At 47.6% G+C, this 22,966-nt stretch overlaps 1 protein-coding gene across 1 annotated transcript in view; it reads right to left on the bottom strand.

Annotated features, from left to right (window-relative positions):
- LOC110984125 (insulin gene enhancer protein ISL-1-like) overlaps positions 1 to 22,966 on the bottom strand; it is a 41,319-nt gene that overhangs the window by 6,353 nt on the left and 12,000 nt on the right. Inside the window, exons 3-4 of the mRNA XM_022243956.2 lie at positions 21,319 to 21,635; positions 6,544 to 6,723 (exon numbers count right to left, since the gene is read on the bottom strand). Of these exons, the coding sequence (XP_022099648.1) occupies positions 6,544 to 6,723; positions 21,319 to 21,635 (497 nt within the window). The remainder of the gene's footprint in view (positions 1 to 6,543; positions 6,724 to 21,318; positions 21,636 to 22,966) is intronic.

Here is a 22,966-nt window from a genome sequence, read left to right as displayed (position 1 = left end):
GGGGAGAGGGAACGCAAGAAGCGGCTTGGTAGTCGGGACACGTACGCGGCGGCAGCGGCGGAACCTCTTCAACGGGCCGTGGGGACGAGGTAGTACATCATGGACGACCTGGCGGGGGAGGCAGTCCGTAATCTGGGTCATTCTGTTTGTGAAATGGTAATAGGTAACGACTGAGGCAAACGTGGGTCCAAATCAACATGCAGATATTGGTGAATTTGTGACTGTAATTAAGCGCCTTCAGTCTGAATGACTGTAAACATGTTCCCCCAGTAAGAGAAAACAGAAGCCACACCAGAAAGTTGAAAACCAAGAGCATTAAGAGGTGTGAGCTCCAATTCGTTGCAGCAGACCGAACATGAAGATCCACACACTGGTACATGTAGTACTCATACATTACAAAAAATTGCAACACCCACAAGATGCCTTTTGGATTATTTACCGCAATACTTTACAAACTTATTTGCAATTTAGTAAGCAAACAACAACAAAAAATGATGCATTGTAGAAATAACGCAACAATTTTACGAAAGTACAAATTCCCTGTAAACCTCCAACTAAAATCCAGTAGCCTGTACTATTATTAATTTCATCTGTGAATATAGGATTGTATGCATATTTACATAATTAAGTACATATAGTTTTTCTTTATGTATGAAGCCACTGAAGTTGTCAATGTGGAAATAAATGTTGAGCGATTTGGTAATTCGCAAACTGTTGGGCTCTTTCGCGATAAACATAACAGAAGTAAAGCATAGCGTGACCAGGCTAAAAGGTTTTGCTCGAGAAAATACGCAACTACACACCAATTTCTTTAAACATGCACCCGGCTGCAGCTGAACTATCGCGCGATCGCGAGATCCCGGTCTGTGGTGGTGGAAACATCGCGAGATCGCAGCGCGCGCAATGTGAGCGCGAGCTTCGCATCAACCGGCCGTATACGCCATACACGAGAGGTATTGATTTCACAGGGCCATAAATTCTGAGCGCGATTACCCGGCCATCTCGGGGGCCGATGTGCGTTGTTCCAATTTCATCAGAGAAACGTGAGATGCTCACGGCATTGTTCAAATCTACGCAATCGGTCTGAGGGACGGGGGAAAAAATTGTCCCGTGTTAATGTATATAACGGCTGAAACAATGCTTCTCCCCTTCCCATCTGTGTAACCGCTAGTATAATGATAACGGCAGAAGTGGTAGATTGGGTACACGACACGCCGGGTGGCGGTTCTTCCCCAATATAATCACAGACCAAGTGACAACCACACGATGATCAACCGTCGCAGCCGGAGACTCGGATGTGTGTCGGCCATCGAAAATTAATCAGTGCAGCAATACAATACACGATGTGCTCCAGATTGCCTAGCGCCATTTTGTACAGTCGTCGCCGTTTGGTGTTTGCTTTGCGGGGACTGACGAACGTGTAAGGAATCCGGGTGAAAAGGAAAAAAAAGAGATTTCTCTCCCTATAGCCTTTAACCGGTGACGAGCGATTTTATGTTCAGTCGGGCTGTCACCACCTTGCGCGATTTGACATTCAATCTACGCGGTTCGTGTAGCCGATTTGGTTTTTTGAGAGCCCAATTGGACATAATTATACCACGGGTATGTGTGCCATAAGTAGGCCCATGAATCTCATTTTTTGATTTATAGGAACATATCATTACAATGTAAGCAGCCAACAGGTGCACCATGCATAAACACTTCTCTCCGTAGTTATAATGGATGACCATGCTTGTTTAAGTAAACAGACCCGTAACGGGAACAAATCTGCCGGCTATGGATTCACACTCTCTTCTGTTTAACAGTTTTTCGTCGGTTTTTGTTTTCAGACGGCGTCTTACAGCTGGGAGACATTTCAACATCCTTTATCGCGGCTCCGTGGGGGGGGGGGCACCGTACGTTATTGTCGCTGGTTGATGAGTGGTATTGCTTGATATAATTTATGTTAGAAGACTTCACGTCGAAATTCGTGAAAATGTCGGTAGAGACACGTACTACGGGACAAAAAGTGTGTCAAGACAAAACAGTGGAATTGAAGGATTCCTCACCTTGATTGACACAAAATACGGCAGGTTATACTTTGTATCATTTTATGAGGACTTCTGGAGAGAACATTCGGTCCTCAGCCTCCTCTCCCCGAGGACAGAACCCCCGGGGATGGCTCGGTACATCCGTGTTATTTCCCTCTCATCCCAAGATGATTTCTTTTTTCCAAGCGTGTACGACTGTGCTGTGCCGCGGACGAGCTTCGCACGGGAAGTCGAGTCAGTGTGACACGCGCACAAAAATACAAGCCCAGAGTCGGCCCGGTAAAAGCAAGGTTGTTTTTGCACGGTTAAATTTTCGACACTGGACGAAAGCCATTTCCGCCTGCTCGCTCATTATCGGGTTCCCCACTCTGAGTATTGTTCGGGAAAGTTTTTTCCCAAGCACCCGGAGAGAGAAAACGAACGCGAAAGGCAACAGAGAGGGGATAGGGAAAAAAAAGACAGGACGAGAAGAGGGATGAATCTGAGAGAAGCCCGGGATGTACGGAGTGATGTCCTGCGGTCATTGCGGAGCGCTGGGCCCGCCAACGTCGTCTAATCATCCGGTGGCGGAGCTTCGACTCTGGCAACCAAATGCCAAGTGAAAAGAAAGGGGAAAAATCAAATCCTGAACTCAACCTATAAAAAGGATGCTTGGTAGAGTTCCGGCAGTAACGCCGGATGAATAACACCACTCGGCTGCCTTCTCCTTTCGGCTATGTTGATTTGACTAGTAATTAGCCACTCTAGCTTGTGACAGCACCGTTTAGTCCGAGTTTGAGCCATGTTTCATCTGAAAACAGAGCGAGGGCTTTGCAGGACCGATTCTGTCGCTTGCATCCCGCGGCAACGCGCGCCATTTTTTCCCTTCCTCAGTTCTAGATGCCGTCTTTATATCTTTGCACCCCGTGCTTTCATTAATGACGTCAAATAGGCGCCAGTGCTTTGGCAGTTGAAGACAGTAACGAGATGCAAAATCGAGCGCTCTGCGTTGCTCTTTCTCTCATAGTCTTGCGCGCTGACGGGGGCTTGTCAGGAGTACATACGTTGACTGAATCCTGGGAATGGCTGGGACGACCATGTAGACTCGAGCATTCCTACGCCACGCCAGGGCGACGCAGGGTTTGAGTCGAGGCGAGCGATCTTTAAGCCGAATTGAAAGGCTGAGGGGACGGAGTACAAACACGACGTGATGAGGCGCGACATCATCTACTGACACAAACGGAGTGCCGTATTAGCCTCACACCACGGGCCCTGGGCCTGTTCGGGCGCAAATTAGCTCGAGTAATGAACACCGAAATGCCGGGGCCAACAATGCATGCGGAGCAGCAGGGGCACGGCAGTCAGCGCACTGACACGACGAGGTCGGGACGCCAAATCGGGTGTGATCGGTTGAGGGGGGGGGTGTCGAGGCTATGGTGCGCGCGCGCCGCTCGCGCAGGGGTGATGAGACGAGAGCGTGGCCCAGGCCTGTTTAATTTGCCTGTCGTCTCTTCGTTCGCCTTCAATCTGCAGACATGTTTGCTGAAATTACCCCGGCGACTCCGGGGCCCCACGAGACGAGAGCCCGGATTAGGGGCGGACATCAGAAGGCGCTCACTGCTGCTAGAAATCACATTTTGTATTTAAGAAGGTCAAGAAGATAACCCGATCAGCGAGGACGGCCAGGATAAATAAACAGGACGGATGGAGTAACGGGGGAGACTCTTCTCTTTACATGAATGAAGCCACGCTGATTAAATATTATGGCAAAATTTGAACAACATAGCAGAGGCAAAGAGAAAATCCTCTTTTAGTCCATCTGCCAAGCGTATTTAGGTCATGAGTGAATAGTAAAAAAGATCAGCTGTGAACGCTGACAAAAGCGAATTACAGTGTTGACAAATTGAACGAAAAGGCCATTTTCAAACTACTACTAATATTCAACAATAGCCTATTCGTTACTTGAAAATCCGTGTTCAGTATCTAATCGTTCCTTACCGAATCATTGATTTAGTTGATTTATTGATCTATGTTGAAAATGTAAAACCAAAATCGAAGGCATACAGCATTTCAGCTCATTGGCATAATGGCATACACATTAATTCAGCGTATAGCGGAGAAGTGATACGCGTAATGAATTAGTGTTAAAGACGGGAAAAAATCAATGCACGTACGTGTACACGTACGTGCGCACTCCAGAAGCGAGAACGCCGCTGACCCGTCAGGACACCCCCGCTCGGAGGATCATCTACCTTCCCTTTTCGACGAAAGCGAATTTGCAATTTTCATCTTCTTGTCTCCCCCAAAAAAGGGTAAAGAGAAAGAGGGGCACCGGTCGTGATTTACCCGGCTAGGTTTCAAATTAATCAGCGATTCGAATTTTGTCAACGTCTCGGGTTTCCAATTCGTTTCTGCATTCATTACCATTAGTTCGTCATCGGGCCCGCGCAGGGCAGATGAGCCGGCCTTCCGAAGCGCGTGCCCCCCCCCCCCCGCTGGAACCGCATAGGCTTGGCTAAAACTGAATTCTATTCCATAGTGTTGCCTATTTAAAGAGCGATGATAATAAATGTGTGATAGCGCAAGACCAATCGTCTTTATAACAGTGGCCAAAATTCGAGAGAGCGACAACTTCAAGGAACTTCGCATTCCCACCAGTTATTCTTTTACATTGGCAAAGCTATATCCAATTTGAGCGATGATTTAGCACAGTCGAGTCAATGGTTGTTTGACTATATATTATAAAACTATATCTCAATGTTATGATTCCACCTGCAGTTCTTTTAGTCTGATTAGTGAAAGCAGTTCTGAAGCCAACATTTTAATCGGTTGGGCATTTTTCAGGAGTCCACAGAGACCGCGCACGCGCAGCACATACCACTGTTATCGGGTCAGAAACCCCCGTGTGCTTTGTCAACTAGTTGAGCATCGGCACTGCATGTGAACGGTCAGTTACACAACCGGGGCAGGTCCGCATCGGCTTCCCTCCTCGCCGAGGGACCGTCGGCGGGGGCAATTCGGACCCGCGCCCCGTATTACCCTCTCTGGTGATTCGGCACGACACAATGGGCGATAACTCCCCCAGGACAGACCCACCGATCTGACGCGATTGAACAGAGCGAGACAAAGAAGTCCCTAGAATGATTCCCTTTTTTCGGCAGACATCCGATACACAGACCTGTCCGAAAGCGAGAGAGAGAGAGCAGGCAACTTTCGGCTTCTCCTTTCAGCGACGGTTTTTCCAGTCAAGACATTACAACAACGGTTGAATCAGTGGAGGCCGGGCAGTCCGACGGCCATTTCGTGAGCAAACATACGCATCTGCTGGCCACAGCAACAAGTGTCGCTGCATAAGACGACATCTTGCTCTTCGTGCTCCGTTTTATAGCTCCATGGCTGTACCACTCCACGAAACCTCTTCCTTAAGCATTCCGAGCGCATGCAAGAACCGTTGGGTCCGGTCAAGGTATCCAGAGTTCCAGACTCTCAGGACGGCAACTTTTGTTCCGCAGCGAAAATCACGAATTCTGGAACTGGGATCATAAGGCAGCATTAACTCACAGTAACCACGGCAAATTGTAGAAGACTGCAGGGTCCCGTCATCTACCACCCTCGTGGAGAAAAAACAGAGGGCAATCCATCATTTCAGACAGTTACTTCAAGCGTCCTTAATCCTCCAGAAACCCGAAAGGCTGCCTGCTCATTTACAATTCCCGCGGTTGTGCTTCTTATCACGAAAATCCCCCAAAACAACCAACAAGGCAGGGCGAGGCCAAACAATTTACAAGAAGGAATACCAGTCAAGCGACGATGCGAAGTTTTGCCGCTGGAGCTTCGGTCGGTCGGCGTGCACTACTAGACACTACTAGACGACTGGTCTGCTTGCACACTTGCATACTGTAATATTCTGGACATTTTTATTAACCATGGGGATTGCGGCAATGCCCAAGCGCAATCGACTGAATATTTTTGCCAAAGGCAACCTTGTTACGTATTGAGGTTTGCACATATTGAAATGGTATCACTTTGAACAAAGCATCGGTCATGGTACCGATTGCCCAAATAAATCCCCGCTGCTGCAAGTCTGTCTCAATTTTTTTTAACGGGTTTGGATGATTCGACAAGGCATGGTGGTGCATGGTCGAGCGCAGACATAATAAAATCGAAAAGCCAACTTATAACCCCACTAAAACTCTATATGTAGTGCTATACTTTTATATTCTAACAACTTAACACTTTATGAAATAACTTCCTAGCTACATGGGTAAAATGGAAAGTTCGAGGCACATGCGTCTGTACACAAAGGTCAAGACAATGAAAACAGTAGGACGTCATCGGCAGTGATGGTCAGCGAGATGCAGAGAGGGGCGCTAGAGACGCCGTACTACCCCCAAAAATGTGCTGTTAATGTAACACCTTCCTCAGATAATACCGAGAGTGTCAAATTAACAGCAGTCAACGCCCAAATTTCTGCAGTGCGTAGTTTTGCCTAAGCGAAAAAACCCTGCGAATTATTATGGAAGAGAGCACTCACCAGTTGTTGGAATGGCGGCTGTTCGATGTCGCTCTGGAGGGCAAAGTCGCTGAGGGCCTTCCACGGCGGCTGGTAGCTCTGTACCTCCACCTGGTTGCCCTGCATTTGCGAGTCGTGCCGGACGGGGCTGGAGGCCACCATGGGTACACCGTTGAAATTCTGAACCCTCCGACTGGGGTCCTGTCGAGGAAGAGAAAGAAGAAAAATTGCTGCATTCATACTGGCGCACGGTATCCGGCAATTGTGCGGACAAACTTGAGGACTTCCTCAAGTTTTCTCCTCCTGAAGGAGTGTGTTAGATTAACACGCTCCTTCAGGAGTGTTTGCTCGCGTGGTTATAGTATTATACCCAAGTGATGAACCACTTTGTTTGAAAAATTGTCCTGGCGAATCGGTTGGTTTAGTGCGTCGTGTCTTCAACCCTGGACGCCTTTGTTATAGTGGTAAGCCAAGAACACACTCAACGCAATTTCGCCTTGTATGTGAAAGTCAAATATCGCATTGATTCAGAATATCTGAATGTGTTTGCTCCATAAAATAGGGGGACGGTTTGGGAATTAAGGCTATAGCGCCCTCTGCTGAAGAATATAGAGACAACAGAAAGTATTGTTGAGAAAGTGGTTGAAAAGAGAACAAATTTGAAATAGGTCCGGGTGTAGGTTTTGCTGTAACAGCCTCAAAATTAGCGAGAAAACGTGCAAGCCAGAGACAGCATGTTTACAATGACGACTGGAGGCCTGCAGGTCTCGGATTTGGAACACGATCATTTTCGACTGCCACAAATATCCCACCAAAGCCCAGGGAAAAAAAATTGACCCACAGGAACTTCGTACAAGAGTACATGCACATGCATTTCAACGAGTACACGTGTATAGGCCTATGTGGTAGCGATCCCTGACCTGCACAAAGAAGAAACACTCAGCAATTATATCCGCGATTGAACCCAAGCCCCCCCCCCGCTCATAGTCAGGAGGAAAAGAGACGGGGACCGGGGGGGGGAGGGTCAAGAGAGTAAATACCTAGGGTATTGGGTATAGCGCGGGGCACTCGGGTGGCCCACTTACGTCAGGAAAGGCGGGGGAAAAAGGGACCCGATTCTGTCACCCTGAGGTGGCACAGTGGAGAGACGCGGCCGTCCTACCAAAAAAAAATGTGTAAGTAAACAGCGCTGTAACATCTGCGGGATCAGATCCAGCGTGACAGCGAAAAGTAGACATTCTTGCCACACAAGGAAAAGACTCTCTTAGTTAGAAAGAGAGACAGAGAGGGGGGGGGCGAACAACAGACCGAGGATCGCGGGGGGGGGGCAAACTTTGTAATAAAACTCCGAAAGAATGGCTCCCGACTGTTTTTTCCTTTCTTTTTCTTTTACCATGGCCTGTGCGCACATACACGGAGGAATGCAGTGAAAGCATACCCCCATTTAACAACACGGTATCTCGTTGTGATAAATTGATTTGGCGAGAGCTACAGTGCGCTGTTCATGACAGAACAATCTGAACGGGCCCGTGCGACAATTAGGACTATTTTGTATATGGAGTTGGAACACACACCGGCCTCGCTTAATTGAATTTGTGCCCCTCTACAATCTAATATTGGATCGAATAAATTGGGGTGGTGCGTTCCACGACTACAACGCATAATTCAGTGTCGGGAATGCACTGACGGGGCAGGGGGAAAATAAAAAGTGCATCGCCTTTCTACCCCCCTGGTCGTTCTTCCGCCACCGGATATTACACACCGTTCAAATTTTTTGGGAAAGAGTAAACGCACTCTGACGAGGCAGCCTGGCGTAGAAATTGCCGGATAAACAGCCTGATTCCTTCAATTTTTTTTGGCGAAGATTTTTAATCACGGGTCGACCTTGAACACGGGCTCAGCTTCCGACACGGCACTAATTTTCGGAATTTTTGACCGGAGAGGCGCTCGGGGGTGTGTGTATAGCTGGCCGCGCCACATGTATTATCACGCGGAAGTGCGTGCCTCGTGGAACAGCACGGAAGGGGCGGTCGGTATGTACATGTACAGTGACAAGACTCGACGGAGGAGCCAAGTCTTCTCCATCATTCTGGCAGAGAAGAGATTGCCCGCGCCTGACACAAAGACTCCGACCTTCACGAGAGAATTTTCCAAGCCGCGCGGAAGGCCCGACTATAGCGCAGGCAGCCAGCTAATGAAACGAAGCTGTCAGTCGCTGCAGCGGACTCGATTTGCCGCACCACTGGCGCGCGAAAATGAAGAGCTACGAGCGAAGGGACCCAGGCCTGCATGCACGCGACAACCGTCCCTCTCCCCGCAAGCGGCCTGTCCTATCTATATCAACTCGAACCCGCACTTGGGCGCGCCGTGCAACCACGATGGGGACAAACAACAGCACAATCGGGGTCCTCACTCGCGCCAGCTATATAATCCAGGTAATCATTGCCGGGCACGGTCATGGCCGAACTGACAACGGAATAATTATACACTCCATGTTTGACTCTCGTGTTTGGCGAAGGAAATCAAGTGGAGGTAAAACGGATGATTGGGCGATCGAAGGGTATGATTAGAAAATTGGAGGGGGACGCATGCCCAAATTGCTGCGAATTGACAGAATAATATTAAAACGATGTTACAGTGGAGAATACACCAATACAAAGCACGCTTCAAGGGACAACTTGACAACACGTTAAGCACAATACGTGTGTTAAGGAACCATGCTTGTTCGCGCTTTCCCAATCCTCCTATTACCAAAGAAAGTGGGCCCCAATCACTAAGAATATAATAATGCTAAGGCGAGTACATCTGGTTGTTTTGGTTGGGCTGGAAAGTCTAATAAAGGAAGCGAATATTCATAGAAATAGTCATCAGCAATCTAGCGATGACGACATCATGACGTCAGTCTTCTAAATATATACATAATTATGTACAGATAATATTTTGTGTATTACAACGGAATGAAGAACTGCATGTATATGCTGCAACAATGAATCGTGTGTAATTGCCAGACCGTTAAATGTAAAGCACAAAGAAAATCACTTGGAATGTTGAACAAACTATCACCTTGAGCTGAAGGCCTCCCCTTCTCTTCATCTTGAACATAAACAAACACAAGAATAACTTTCCGAAGGTGGCTCGTTTTTCCACAGACGAGTTTTTCACTGCTTTTTCCTCAAACCAATATCCAACCAAACAATAGCAGGATTATGAATGAATCAACCAAGTCGAAAAACAAAACACCTTAATGTGTGTGTTAGCGGGGGGGGGGTTCTTGATGGAGTGAACGGGCTCTCGTGCAGCGGCGGTTTGTAGCGAGCGGCTCCCGACAGCGAATTCACGCATGTTACGAGCCATGATGGATGGCATTCGCAGAATTAATCGGACGCGCTGAAGGAGACGAATCAGGAACTGTGGCCGAAACGAACCCGCTGTACACACACGCGCACGCACATCTGGCACGGTCGTTGGTAACTAAACTGTCAGGCCTCGATGCAGACAAAACACATGTGCACGGCTCCACAAGTGTTTTTAACGTTGCGCTCGCGATGCAATTTCATTTCATACAAAGCTTGCGAAACTGTTGGCAATGCCCCCGACTTCTTGATCTTAGTTCAACGCTGCGCGAGTCACCGAGCTATACTAAAGAGGGCTTTTCTTTAAAATTTGCATTCGATTTTACAAGCACGTTTCCTACGCTGGGGTTTCGGGGGACGTGAACTGGTTAAGATATTTGACCCCAACCTTCAAGACTTCGTGGATTGACTTTCCTTTCCGTATGCACCCGACACGCCCCCTAGCTGGCGCCGTACACCTAGGGGACAGGCTAGAAGGGCTCGGCGCTTTTGCTGTTGTCGAAGATGACAGGCCGTTGTTGGTTCAGGGAGTAAGGCGACCCCTGCACGGATACAGTAGTGCGACGGGGCGGCCGGTAACTATGTACTCAGGGCACTCGAGTCACCTACGGCTCCGCAAGCAAGGCAAACAAACGCGGACAGAGGTGGAAAGATGGGGGGGGGGGGTTGGAGGTGTTCACACACGGAGAAAATTTATGTCAGGGATAGAGAGAGGTGGAGAGAGTGAGGGGGACGGGAGGGAAAACATGATCGGAGGCACGAGGCCTTGTCATTAGAAATCGATTGGTGTTTCCTTCCTCCGCGATCGGGTGACGTCTCGCGCGGGAGTTTCCCGGAGACCGACCCACCACCGGGCTAGACAAGTTGTGGTTCCCGGTCGGTGTAACCAGCACACCTTGCCGCCGCCTGGGCTGATAAAACAGGTCGGAGTGAGAGTGAAGAAGAAGTCAGGACACGAGTGTGATAACACTGGAGTCTTATCAAACATAAGCGTCTGCAAAGTCTCCTGATCTGTAGAATCTACAGATCGGTCGACTTTGAAGACGTTTTTTAGTTGGTCCTTGCTTGCTTCATGTTTAGGATAGCACGATCAACGGTACGGTAGGTTTAAGCCTAGAGCTTATATTTCCTTTCCGTACATTGCATTGGGATGGCAACTACAACTTGGACATGTTTATCAGGCCCAGATTCAGAGGAGGTTGGGGTTCAATTCTCCGTAACCTAAGCAGACTACGATCTAAGCTGGTTGAAAGCCCCCCCCCCACAAAACACAAATCCTGTAGGGGTCTTATATGCGTGTTCAAATAAGGACCAAGCGAAGAGCAAAGGCGGGTATTTTGATACAGGTCCTCACACTGAAACCGTTATAGAGAGGAGCTGCTTTTTCTCCCGGCTCAGGTCCTTTTTTTTTCCAAATTCTCCAAACCAGATGCATTGCGTATTTCTCAGTATTTCGAAATAAGTTTCGTCAAGTTGTTTCCCGCATTCTGCCTTTTGGTTTTCAGGGACTGGGCCAGCCATCGGTAAATCAATGTTTTGGGCGACGACCTGCGACGCCGCGCGCGTGTTGTGTCACCCGTTTGCTCGAGCGAATGAACTACGTGTTTGGATTGCGAGTGGGAGGGAGCGTATCTGGTGCGGTGCGGTATCGATTGGTCCCAGTAGCTTGCGTGCAGTGTATAACGGTCAAAGTTACCAACTCTGCTATAAACAGAGACAGAGAGAGGTTAAGAGAGAGAGAAAAAAATTAGTCTGTGCCCTAAGTTAAACCCCTTCCCAGGCTCGGGGAATGAAACGGCGGTACGCCGGCAGCAAGCTTGGGCACTGAGACAATACCGATTTGTCATCGGCGCAGCAAGTGCGCGAGCCTCAGCGCGATTAACGCGGCAGCCTGATTCATCCGTCTCCAAGTCTTAAAAGCCACATCTGGCCTGGACGCGGTCTGAGATCTGCCGCAGACCTAAGTTTTATGGCCTTGTGGTGTATATGTATAGGTCCAACTCACGGCCATAATGTGACACCAATCGAGGCTTTTCAATCAAGGCTACATCTAGGACTCGATCTCCCGGCGCAACACACGGCTATCGATCCGGGAGACGAGACTCATTGGGACACACGCCGCTTTCCGGACGAGCAAATGCCAGTGCGATGCGAGGCTTTAATACTTCTGGAGATAATTAAATCCGAGGGGAATTTCATCTGGACTGCACGGGCCGTCCATTGTTTCCGGTGACACAAGCCAAGCAAACCTATTTTTTAAAAATGTGTATTTACTCGAAGTTTTGCAAATTCTGGACAACCATGCACGCCATGATGATTAGCAATAGCATTAATCCAAGGTCCAGCATTTCAACACGATTCTTCCAACGTTAACTAATGAATTATGGATAGGCCTAACCGTTAAATACCACTAAATCACTAATCCACTCATTATTGGCACTCTCTTAAATTAAATATCAATATTCATGGTGATACCATCAACAATTTTGACTTACGTAATTGATGCAACAAAAAAAGAAGGCCATTAGGTATCGAGAAAAGCCTATACAATTTTACTGTGTCAATGTTTATGCAATTGGATTACATTTCTGAGGATATTAATCAAATTATCCTACGGTCGCTTTGAGTCACTTTGGGGGTAATTTGAAGAAACTTTTGTTGAATAGAGCATATTACCTCACATTAAGTAACTCCCACTAACTGATCAAAACAGTTCTGAAGCGTTGGTGAAAATTGAATGAACCTTGAGACTTTTCAAGAGATGGTGCAGACGGGTTGCTGCTCGAATACTGAGTTTGTGGTAAGTCAATGTTCAGCACTCTAGGTCCAATTGAAGCTTCTAACCATGGCGACTGGGTGAAATATAAAAATCTAACATCTTGCTTTCGGTCTTTGTTCGATGTGGGGGGTGGCAACATCATTTGGATGTTGTGGCTGAGCCTTTTTTTGCGTGGTCCTGCCAACATTCCAAAGCAGCAGTTGCGGGCATATGGAATGACACGCCTTCGTAAAATGGCACTTGGTGAGTCGGTGGTGACATTTACATGTGTGTTTTAGAAGCACACATACATGTATATGGTGGGTTTGCCATTATTTATCAGTGCATTGCATGCGAGGGATACCGTGCGCACGACAGATGACGCTGCCTCGAGACGACCCACCTTCACCGAGGGGATTCCAGCCCACATACATTATGTTCATCACCCCGTCGCCTCGTCTAGTCTCCGCACGCGCCTCTGGTGGGATGAGCGCGAGGTTGTCACGAGGGACACAGATGACGTTGTGACTGGCCAATCCCGTCGCTCCCCTCAGGCCGAAGGGCAGGGGAATTATTTCATTAAGATTTGAAAGAAGGGAGAAGAGCAAGGCAGAAAAAGAAAAACCTCCGTGAGACCTCGGGCCTTCGAGCATCCAAACGACAAGGGTGCACTTTTTCCCCTTCTCTATCTCTCTTGGCGTGTCTCACGCTGATGCCATGCTGTCCTGTCGCGACGGAGGTGCGCACTATCGCACAGAGACGTTCAAGCCGCGAGAAGCAAAACTACCCACGTCCTTCAAAACTGGCTTTCAATACATTTTGTATCTCGCGAAAGAACGCGTATATGGTGTGGCTGTATCACACGTAATCAAGACGGACATGAGACCCGCGAAAATGTTTCACCGGGCACGCATCGCGCCCCAGAGCCGTTGAACCACGGCGAGAGAATTAAGGAGTACAGGTATATAGACGCGGGTCTCCATCCCCATGTGGATCTCCACGCCCGTAGAAACGCACTCAGCCCAAACCTAATTGCGCCGTTTCAGAAGAATTGCCGGCATCCGCATGGCGGTGTTGTACTCTATCCCCCCCCAACCAATAATATTGATCTTTGCACATTCCGCAGCAATTAGTTGAAAGTGGATTGAGGACCATTGCCTTTACAGGCCGTCGAAAAGATTACAGAACACTTAACTGGTTTATAAGAGTACCAACATATTGTAAGAAAACACTTAAACAAAAGCTGCGAAAAGACTGCTTACGTGCGGGTACTTTTCTTAATATCTGAATTAGAATTTCGATGGCGATTATGAGTGTTTAATGACCATAAGGTGTGCGAAGATGCCCCTTTAATTGAGCTGGGTAGTTTGGGGTTGAGTAGTTGTGTTTGCGAAAATTATATGGACTAGTCTGGCCTCGGGAACTGGCTCAACAGAGAGCGTGGGCGCTTACTCATGAGGGAGCGCTAATGCACGCTGACTCGGCGCGGCCGCGAAGAGCTTGGTCAATTAGCAGTACTGGCCGGCGGCTAGACACACAATCGTCCGAGATCAACTCCCGCTCGGGGGCGGGGTATAAGTCACTTCGTACATTCAAAATAAAACAGAAAATAAATGAAATAAAAACCACACAGCTAGTGTTGTGTGAGGAGACTCCCCCTGTTGCTGCCAATTGTGGGTTCGCTCTCGGAAGGGACGAACAGGCGTGTGTGGCGCCCTCTACTGGTTGTGATCAGTGAACGGCAGTCGACGAGGCAATACGTTCACATATAAATCAAATTGAGGATTCTATCTCCGCTCAAATGTTTGTGTTTCTCCTAGTTTAAGACGCGTAGCAGGAGGCATGAAGGTGTAAACTTTACTCTAAATTTCTTTACTTCGTTGTAAGCTACATACCAAATATATTTTTCAAAAAAAATCGGACATAGGGTAGTCAAAAGTACAAAAGGCTCGTTCAGACTGCAGAGTTCTTCATTGACGCCACCGATGAGACGGGCACGGGGCACGGTGCTCAGGGCTCGTCAATCGTCGCGTAACGAGGCTTCGGCTTTGCCAAGAGGCGTGAAGGGGGACGGTGCAAGCCCGAGCGCTCACAGCTCGCTGCAAACGGCCCCGTAGGGACCCGACAAATCCGGGCTCGTAAATTCCTCGTCGCTTCGTTATATTCTCAGGTTTCTCGGTGAAATATACTTAGGGCAGCCCTCCTTTTACGAAAGAAAAAAATACAGCTTCACTGACACACATCAGTGGGTATGGACAAGGGAAAAGGGGAATCAAGTCCCCAGAAGAACAAAATCTGACGGCGGGAAAACGGCTTTTTTCCCCCTGAAAGCAATACCGTTGTTATGAAGTAAACTACCGGAGATGCTTTCTGCGCAGCAAGGAGACGAAACTCGAGCGTTCTGTTTAAAAGAACCACAAGGGAAGACAGTCGTAAGGTTTAATATTTAACGTTAATGGGGAGAGAATATGTCGCCAACCGCTGTTTTACCCGAGGGTTAATAACAAAGGTCGTAGAGCCCGTGATGCTACTCATGCAGCAAATACGCCGGCAAGTCTGAGCATAATGTAATATTCACCTAGCTCTTAAGTTTTTTTTTTTCAGTCAGCAGCAGGTCCCGACAATCATCACTAAATTTTACACAGTTTTTTTGTGTGTGTCCATGTTGGCTGGCGATAATGCGTGACCTTGCCGTTGATTCAACCGAGGACGCAGCGAGGAAATTCGCCAAGAGGGACTTGCCCGTTGCCGCCAGCCCGCGTGTGGCGTAGATGAGGCAGCATCGATGCTCGGCGCATGGTGGCGCCATTCGCACGCAGGTCCAAGCCGTGGCGGGTTGATTTAAAAAAATGAAATCAGTAATTCAATTAAAACACCGAGATAACTTATTGCTAATCTAATGAACAGGGTTGGCTGATTTCGTTATTTCTCGGTGGGATTCGGCATGAATTGGAACGTAAGAAGCACTGATGTCCACGAATGCATGGGCTTTGAAGATAACTGTACGCAACACAGCACTGAATGGCGGCTATGGCAACAAAATATACCACGCAGACTTTAAATTGGGGCTTGGAAAGGTTAAAGACGGTTGGCAGCTAATTAAATTACCCCAGTGGTTGCTGAACTTATTGTAGTTTTTTTTTTCATAAATTAAGCTGTGCGTCCCTGTGGATGGAGCACGCATGCACCGTGAGAGGCAAACCTCCATTATTGCCTTTAAAGGCACAGCGTAATCGGATAGTATAGTAAAGCGTGAGGATGCTGAGAACCAGCGAAACACCACCCCTGTCACAACAGACATCACGAATCTGACTAGTAAGGGTCGGTCTTGCACGGCTAGCCAACTCGGTCCCGATTAGTTGATGTTGACAAAACCTTCAAGCGTCATCGTGAATCATATTCAGCAACCGAGCTAGATTCTCCGATGTGCTTGTATACGTCCTTTTAAGTGAGCTAAACAAAGTTACCAAACGCTGTTTTATTTAATGTACCGACATACGCTGGCGCGAATAAAACAATGCGAATTTTCATGTCATGTTTTCCCCGACGCAGGGCCATTTCCGTCGGCAATTGAGAGCTTACAGCGCCCGTAATCTCCTCCGGCACAATAACACCGCCAACTGCAAAGTGTGGATCAGAACTTTCTGGAAACATTTCACAGTAGTTAAACATTCACAGACTGAATTGTTCATTGCAAAATATGTATACACGTAGCTACACTGTGAGCTACATCTTCCGTGATCCTTTGCGGTAGGTCGCCTTTGCGTTTCAGCCGTGCGCAAAATAGTCACTACGACTTTGGTCCAGGCATGATTCAGGCTATTGAAGAGCCGCAGCTATGAACGCCCCGTACAAATTTGCCTACAGTGACGTCACATGTCGGGTACCCATCGTCCTCGCAGGACACGTCACGAAATAATGTGTCCCTTTTTAGAGACAGCTTCTCTCCCTTAGAGACATCTGTAGAGTTTTTTTCGACTTCTTTACAGTTTGGTGATCGACCGGATGACTAGGAGTAAAGGGGAGGGGATAGGACATGCGGGTAGGCGGCCTCACGCCACGATGACCTCTTCCGATCCGGTCCACCAATTCCGTGTAGCACGTTCTTTCCGTGGTCACCGCCCGCGCATGATGAAATGCACGACAGCCCCGCACTGACATGCACGTATGTTTTCGTCCCAACGCAAACAAGACCACCTTTTGTGGATTTGGTGGTGTTGCTACGAGAATGCGCTGAAAATGACCCAGGACATCTGTGGATTTAATCTTTTAATTGGACCTTGTCAGGCCCCAGTAACACACACTCTGCCGTTGTGGATCCGGTAAATGGATGTGCATTAGAATTAAAAGGGTTAACATACGGCATAGTTCTGGCAACCATGTCACTCTGTGAATGCTGTTTTTTATACCTGCATGTTGTAGTTTAGTTAATGGATTTTTCATTGAATTCTGGCAGCCAAACCACAGTAATACATCCGTGTCGATCTGCTGCAGGTGCTATGTACGGTTGCCAAAAGGGGACACTAATACAGGTCATGAGAAAATACGGATCATCGACAATTCTGCTATGAGTTCCACGAGTATACCAAAAGAAGGCAGAAAGCCCTTAGAAGGCAATTACAACTTACAGGTTCAAATACAGCTCCAGTCAATTTCTTTGTTCATCTTCATAGCAACTTGGACCTCTTAGATTTTGGGATCTTTGGTTTTAGACACAGAGAGGACAGAGAAAGGCAAATGCAAAATAAATCGCGCAGGAGTCGGATCTTCTCAAGCGAGCGAGCAACAAGGCGGGGGAGGGGCGTAACCGTAAGATGAACTTTCCGAGGGGGCACGTGGAGTGCACAGATTTTTTTCAAGGGGGCAATCAAAGCAAATCGTTAGTGCCTGTCTCTAGGCTGTAATAATTTCAAAATCGGGACCGATCTAAGGGACGTACTGAAGTGAGCGGGTTCGAGCGCCGCATCAATTAAGCACATAGCCTTTGATGGGATGTAAAAACACTGTCCAAAAATCGATTCCCGGCGCGAGATTGAACATATGCCGTGCTGGACTCGAAGGGTGGGCTATCAGAACACGCAACGACAGGCCTTCATCGTCGTCCTTTTTCCCCTTCTCTCCCCGCTACTAAATATCATTAACACAGACCTGATTAACTCTGTTTTGCAGAGCTGTGGAGGTGGTAATACGGGCGATTGACCATAGTGCGCCTCCAAGAGTTTGCAACGCGTTGACCAATCACAGTGCGTGAAATCTGTCGACCCTCTCCAAACGCGCATTGGCTCGACAGATTTCGTGCACTGTGATTGGTCAACGCGTTGCAAACTCTTGGAGGAAACACCTGTATTGAAATGTGCTGGGAGCAAAAGAGTCCTGAACTGTCGTTTGTGTCGTAACTACCAAACAGTGCTAAAAGAACTCTGCATCGTCGAGGTCATAGATTGAATGATTACTTTCAGTTCAGTTATATGCTTTTCCCCGTAGCATACATTACAATGATTTTAAAGTGCATTAATACACTAAATTACCCTGTAGACAAAAAGACTACACGTCGAAAAAGTAAGCAGCAATTTTTAATAATTATAATTTCTAATTACATGTACGCCATACGTATAGAGGCATCATTTCCACAAATTTATGGTGTGCGAACAAAACAAAGCAAAAACCTTAAAAAATAAAAAAGAAGAAACAAAAACAGGCCCGGCTCACTTTATTAGCATAATACGAGACTTTCCTTTCCCTTGAGTGATCGCGTCAATGCAATGAGTTTCTACATCTCTATCAATTATTAAGGGGTCGAACCCCGAGCGGCTTAGGTTTTTTTTTTTTCGTTAATTTTGCAGCAAGGCAAACATTGCCCATCCCCCCAGAAAGAGAATTATTTCTGGATTCGTCTTCTTCGCACAAGGCCGTCTTTGAAAGAAGTACTATAGAAAAAAAATGAAGTGTGTGCCGAGCCAACGCCGGTGTCAATTTCAAGCGCCAAAACAACACGTGGCAAATCAAACTCGTTCAATTATTCAGCGGTTTTTTTCCCGCGCCGTTTTGCGTTCCCGCCTTCCTCCCTAGCTCTGATAATGTCATTATCGTCTGCCCCACTTCTATCTGTTCCGGGCATCCAATTATTTTGTTTCCTCTCTTCCCCCCTCCCATCTCGTTGTTTCTTCGTAGCATTTTTTTTGGTTTTGTTATTCAATCGAAAATTGTGTTTGATCTTTTTTTTTTCTATGTGCGATGGCGGTGTGTGGGGAGGGAGGATTCTGACACGACACAGCCAGCGAGCTCGCTCCTCTGTGCTTCGGCCGCATATCGAATTATTACAGTGGGTGTATAATTGTGTCATTTTGTTGACTCAGCGAGCGAGTATGCACACGGCAATCAATTGCTTTCCGTGGAGAGATTGGTTCGGGGTATGAATGTGATAGTCTCCACTTCATGTCGGCCAGATTGAGGCGGGGGGGAAGGGGCCAACTCGACGTAGACAAGACAAACGGATATCCGCCGGATGACTGGCAGCGACGGATCAGTTGGGGAAGACACAGTAAACATCACATTTTGAGATCAGAGTTAAAAACCATTTTTTTCCCTTCACCTCCTTTTCTCTCTTTCTTTTTTATTCTTAAAAGCGGTTCAACATGTAATGTCACACCGTGGCCATCATGTTGGCTGGTTGTCAGGACACGACAACGAGAACGAACCGCTGGCAATTAAATGCGTAAAAATATCCCCCAAATTTGAAACTATACTAGTAGATATATTTTTAATCGATGGAACCCTTTCCCAACAAATCTGTAAAGCGTGACCGCACTTCTGCATAATTTGGTATCATGTTGTGATCCTTGAGCCAGAAAAATCCATCGATTATGAGTTGGAGTATCGAAAAGTCGGGTCCCATGCCAATCGGAAAAAGTCAAAGAACTTGGACGAGTCGACGTTGAGAGATGGCCACCGTCTCCCGATTACAAACAAAGAAGCCGATTTCATACGCCCAGGGTGATGACCCCATGATCACTTGTGCTAGAACCCATCCAACACAAGGCAGCATGGTTGAAATCGGCATGACGACAACATGCGTATGACGAAACAATATGCATGTTGGGGCATCAGCAGTTTGGTTTCAGGATCGGAGATTACAGCGACTGAAGGGGGAGGTGTATATGCCGGCATCACGTTGGTGCATGCACTGGCAACAAAATGTCGTTACACGACAAAGCTGGAGAACCCAATCAGCATAATGTGCAAGTTTTAATTCAGACCAATAACACAATTGACGCCCACTGGCTTTTGAGCCAAGGCTATTTCTATAAGTTCGACAGGACGCAAGGCCCCTATAAGTGTTTGCGCTGACAACATGCTCACTCACCGTGCGGCGTGCATTCAGGGCTGATATATTTAATAATAATTGTCAAGCCGTTCGTAACCAATTGGAGGTGTTGTGGGCAAACGCGGGCAAACGCAGACAGGCGCGACACTAGAAAAGGCATCGTATAGAAAAACACCTTGCCACAGTCTGGAAAGACGACCAGTGTGTGCTGGTCGTAATGCCGAGCTCTTAACCATCGGTTCCTCCTATCGGAACAGTAACCATTAAAAAAAAAAGAATCTAAGAGACATTTTTAATTCTACATGGTGTCATCGCCAAACCAGGGCTACAGTCAAATAAGTTCATCACGAGTAGCATATGCAGCCGGAGGGGGAACTTTCCCCTGCCTTTTTTTTTTTTTTTTACAAAGAATACTTCACAGGTAAGAAAGTAATCGGTATATTTATCAAAGATTAGCACCAAACCCCTAACAAACAGGATGCCGGGACCACGAGAAAGGCTTTGGTAAATTGTTTTCTTCCCCAACACCATCTCGTTAATTATTTGCTCCCCCTGACGCCAAAAGCTGGACACGCCGCTGGTTCATCAGTTCAGTTACAAGACATTTCACGGGTCCAGTCACAGGTCCGGTCGCAAACACAGTCACAACTAACAGGGTATACAGTGACGAAGGAACGATATTGTTATATTATTTCTTTTGAATAGCTTGGAACTTGGCCTCGAGAGGGGGTGACTTAAGGTGGCCTTGTGATGGCCTTGCGGTGGCCTAAGCTTGTGATGGGCTTGTCGCAACCCCGTCCCCGTGGTGACGAGCAGTGCGCCCTACGGCTACCTGCTCTCACCCTGGGATTGGAATTATTTGCATATCTAAAAAAAATTGAATAGGCCTACGTATGTTAATGAGGAACAGTCTGGTGCTTGGTTGTGCTTTCAATCATTGTTAGTTGCAGTAAGTGAAGTCTGAAGTTTAAAGACCGTCAATTCTTCGCGGTGTGTAATATCGGGAGTGCATTTTTTTTTTTTCAAAGATGAAAAGTAAATAAACGCCTCCAAGCAATATGCAGTATCACATTTTCTGATACATGGACATGTTTTTGTTATCAACACAGAGAAGAGCAGCTTGTTTGGGAGGGAAAGTGAATGAAATAATTCAGAGCCTACACGAAAACATGTAATACACGCTGAAATTATAAACACGAAATACATGAGATTAACTGATTCCTTGCCGCTCCTGCATCGGAGTTAATATCGGAAGCCAAACTAGACATAAAGTGACCGCCAGGGACGAGATCGGACTTGAAGGGACTTGAGATGGATGCATAATCCCTGACCGGCCAACTGCCAAAGATCCAGCGTCTTACCTTGTTGGCGTTCTGCTCCGCCATCTGCTTCATCAGCTGGTTCCTTTTCTTGTCCTTGCAGCGCTTGTTCTGGAACCAGACCCGGATGACCCGCGGGCTGAGCGACGTCATCTCCACCAGCTGTTCCTTCATGAGGGCGTCGGGCCGCGGGTTGGCCGCGTAGCAGGTTCGCAAGGTGTGCAGCTGCTTCTCGTTCAGCACGGTGCGCACCCGCGTGGGCTTTTCGGGCTTGTGGGCGTGCGAGCGTACGGTCCGGTTGGGCATGGGCTCCGAGTGGGTCTGCCTCCCCGTTGGGGACGGTATGAGCAGGTCGTCGTCTGTGCCGAGATAGAAGAGAGAGAGAGAGACAACGATGAAATGGGCGTTAATATGCGTTCAACAGTCCCACTCACAGGGGATCGTGGCAAGCATCCTATCTTCTTTCGTGACCGAAAAGAAAACAATTATTATAAGATTAGTATACAAGTGCTTTGGACTGCGTTCTGCCTTCTGACCTGTAGTGCCCTCTACTGGTCAAATTGGTACAGGTTAGGTAAAGGGGGTGAGTTTGAAAAATGCACGTTTTTAAAGCAGCAATAAGACGGGGACCAGCGTCATCAGTGCGTCTGTCTGGCAAAAGGTGGCACTCTGTCTAATGTCAAAGGTCACATTAGCAACATGACCGATTCTGTCGATAATTGGCCATCATGAAGACAAATCTGTCCCTCACTGACATGAACTACCCGTTAATCCGCAGTCAGGCGAGTTGATTATTAAATTCGAATTGATTCGCGCCTTCATACAGCGGTCGGCAAGACATGAAGTATCGTATCACCTTTGGCGACTATTAAATCTGCCCGAGTGGCGTCTACACGTTTTGTTTCATGGCTATGACTACAGCCACCACCCCTCCCCCCTTCTGCACAGAGGAGGTCTCGTTTGTTTTCCCCGACTCTTCCCCTTCGGTCTCTCTTCCGCGGTCGTTCTTTAAGTCCGCGGGGACTCGTTCTACCGTGCGCTTGACGGAGCCAATCAGGGGGAAAATGTTGGCTCAGCCTCGCCAACGCAAGCGCGGGCCAAACGATGCGTGACGGACACCGAGCCCCCCACGAACTCGCCGAGATCGAGGCGAGACGATCGTGTCTCACAAACCCCGCACATCGCCAGCACTCTTCCCAAACCACAATGAATTATAAATGTTCTTCCGTTGGCTAGTGGCCTGCTTTTTATACTTACTCCTTCGCTAACCCCCTCCCCCAGCCTGGTCGAGTGGAACAGGTCTTTTATATTTCAGAAGACAATGGAAGCGACAGCACAAACAACCGTCTCGGGTGAATTCTTGATGAAGCCGATGATGACACGATGCGTTCATCACGTCCTGCGAGAGGATGATGAGGCCTCCCAGAAATTCTAAAAAAAAAAATCGGCTCCAATACAAACTGACCCGATTCTGAAGGTAAATTGGGATTTGATTCAGCAAGTTGAGCTCATTAACTTTTGCAGTTGCCGTGACGACGTGTTTACCGTGTACCGCGCCGTGACACGCGGATATTTAACCGCAACGATTGCATGGTAGGAACAAAAAAGCCGAAGGTACCCAAGCAAGCTCATTGCTTGAAGTTTACAATGCAGTTCGAAAGAGAGGACAGCCTCAATATTACAGTGACAC

The sequence above is a fragment of the Acanthaster planci genome, linkage group LG05, assembly GCF_054643075.1.
Source record: "Acanthaster planci isolate LZ-2023a linkage group LG05, COTS_SCS, whole genome shotgun sequence".
Classification (NCBI taxonomy): domain Eukaryota; kingdom Metazoa; phylum Echinodermata; class Asteroidea; order Valvatida; family Acanthasteridae; genus Acanthaster; species Acanthaster planci.
This window is presented reverse-complemented; position numbering and strand designations above follow the sequence as displayed.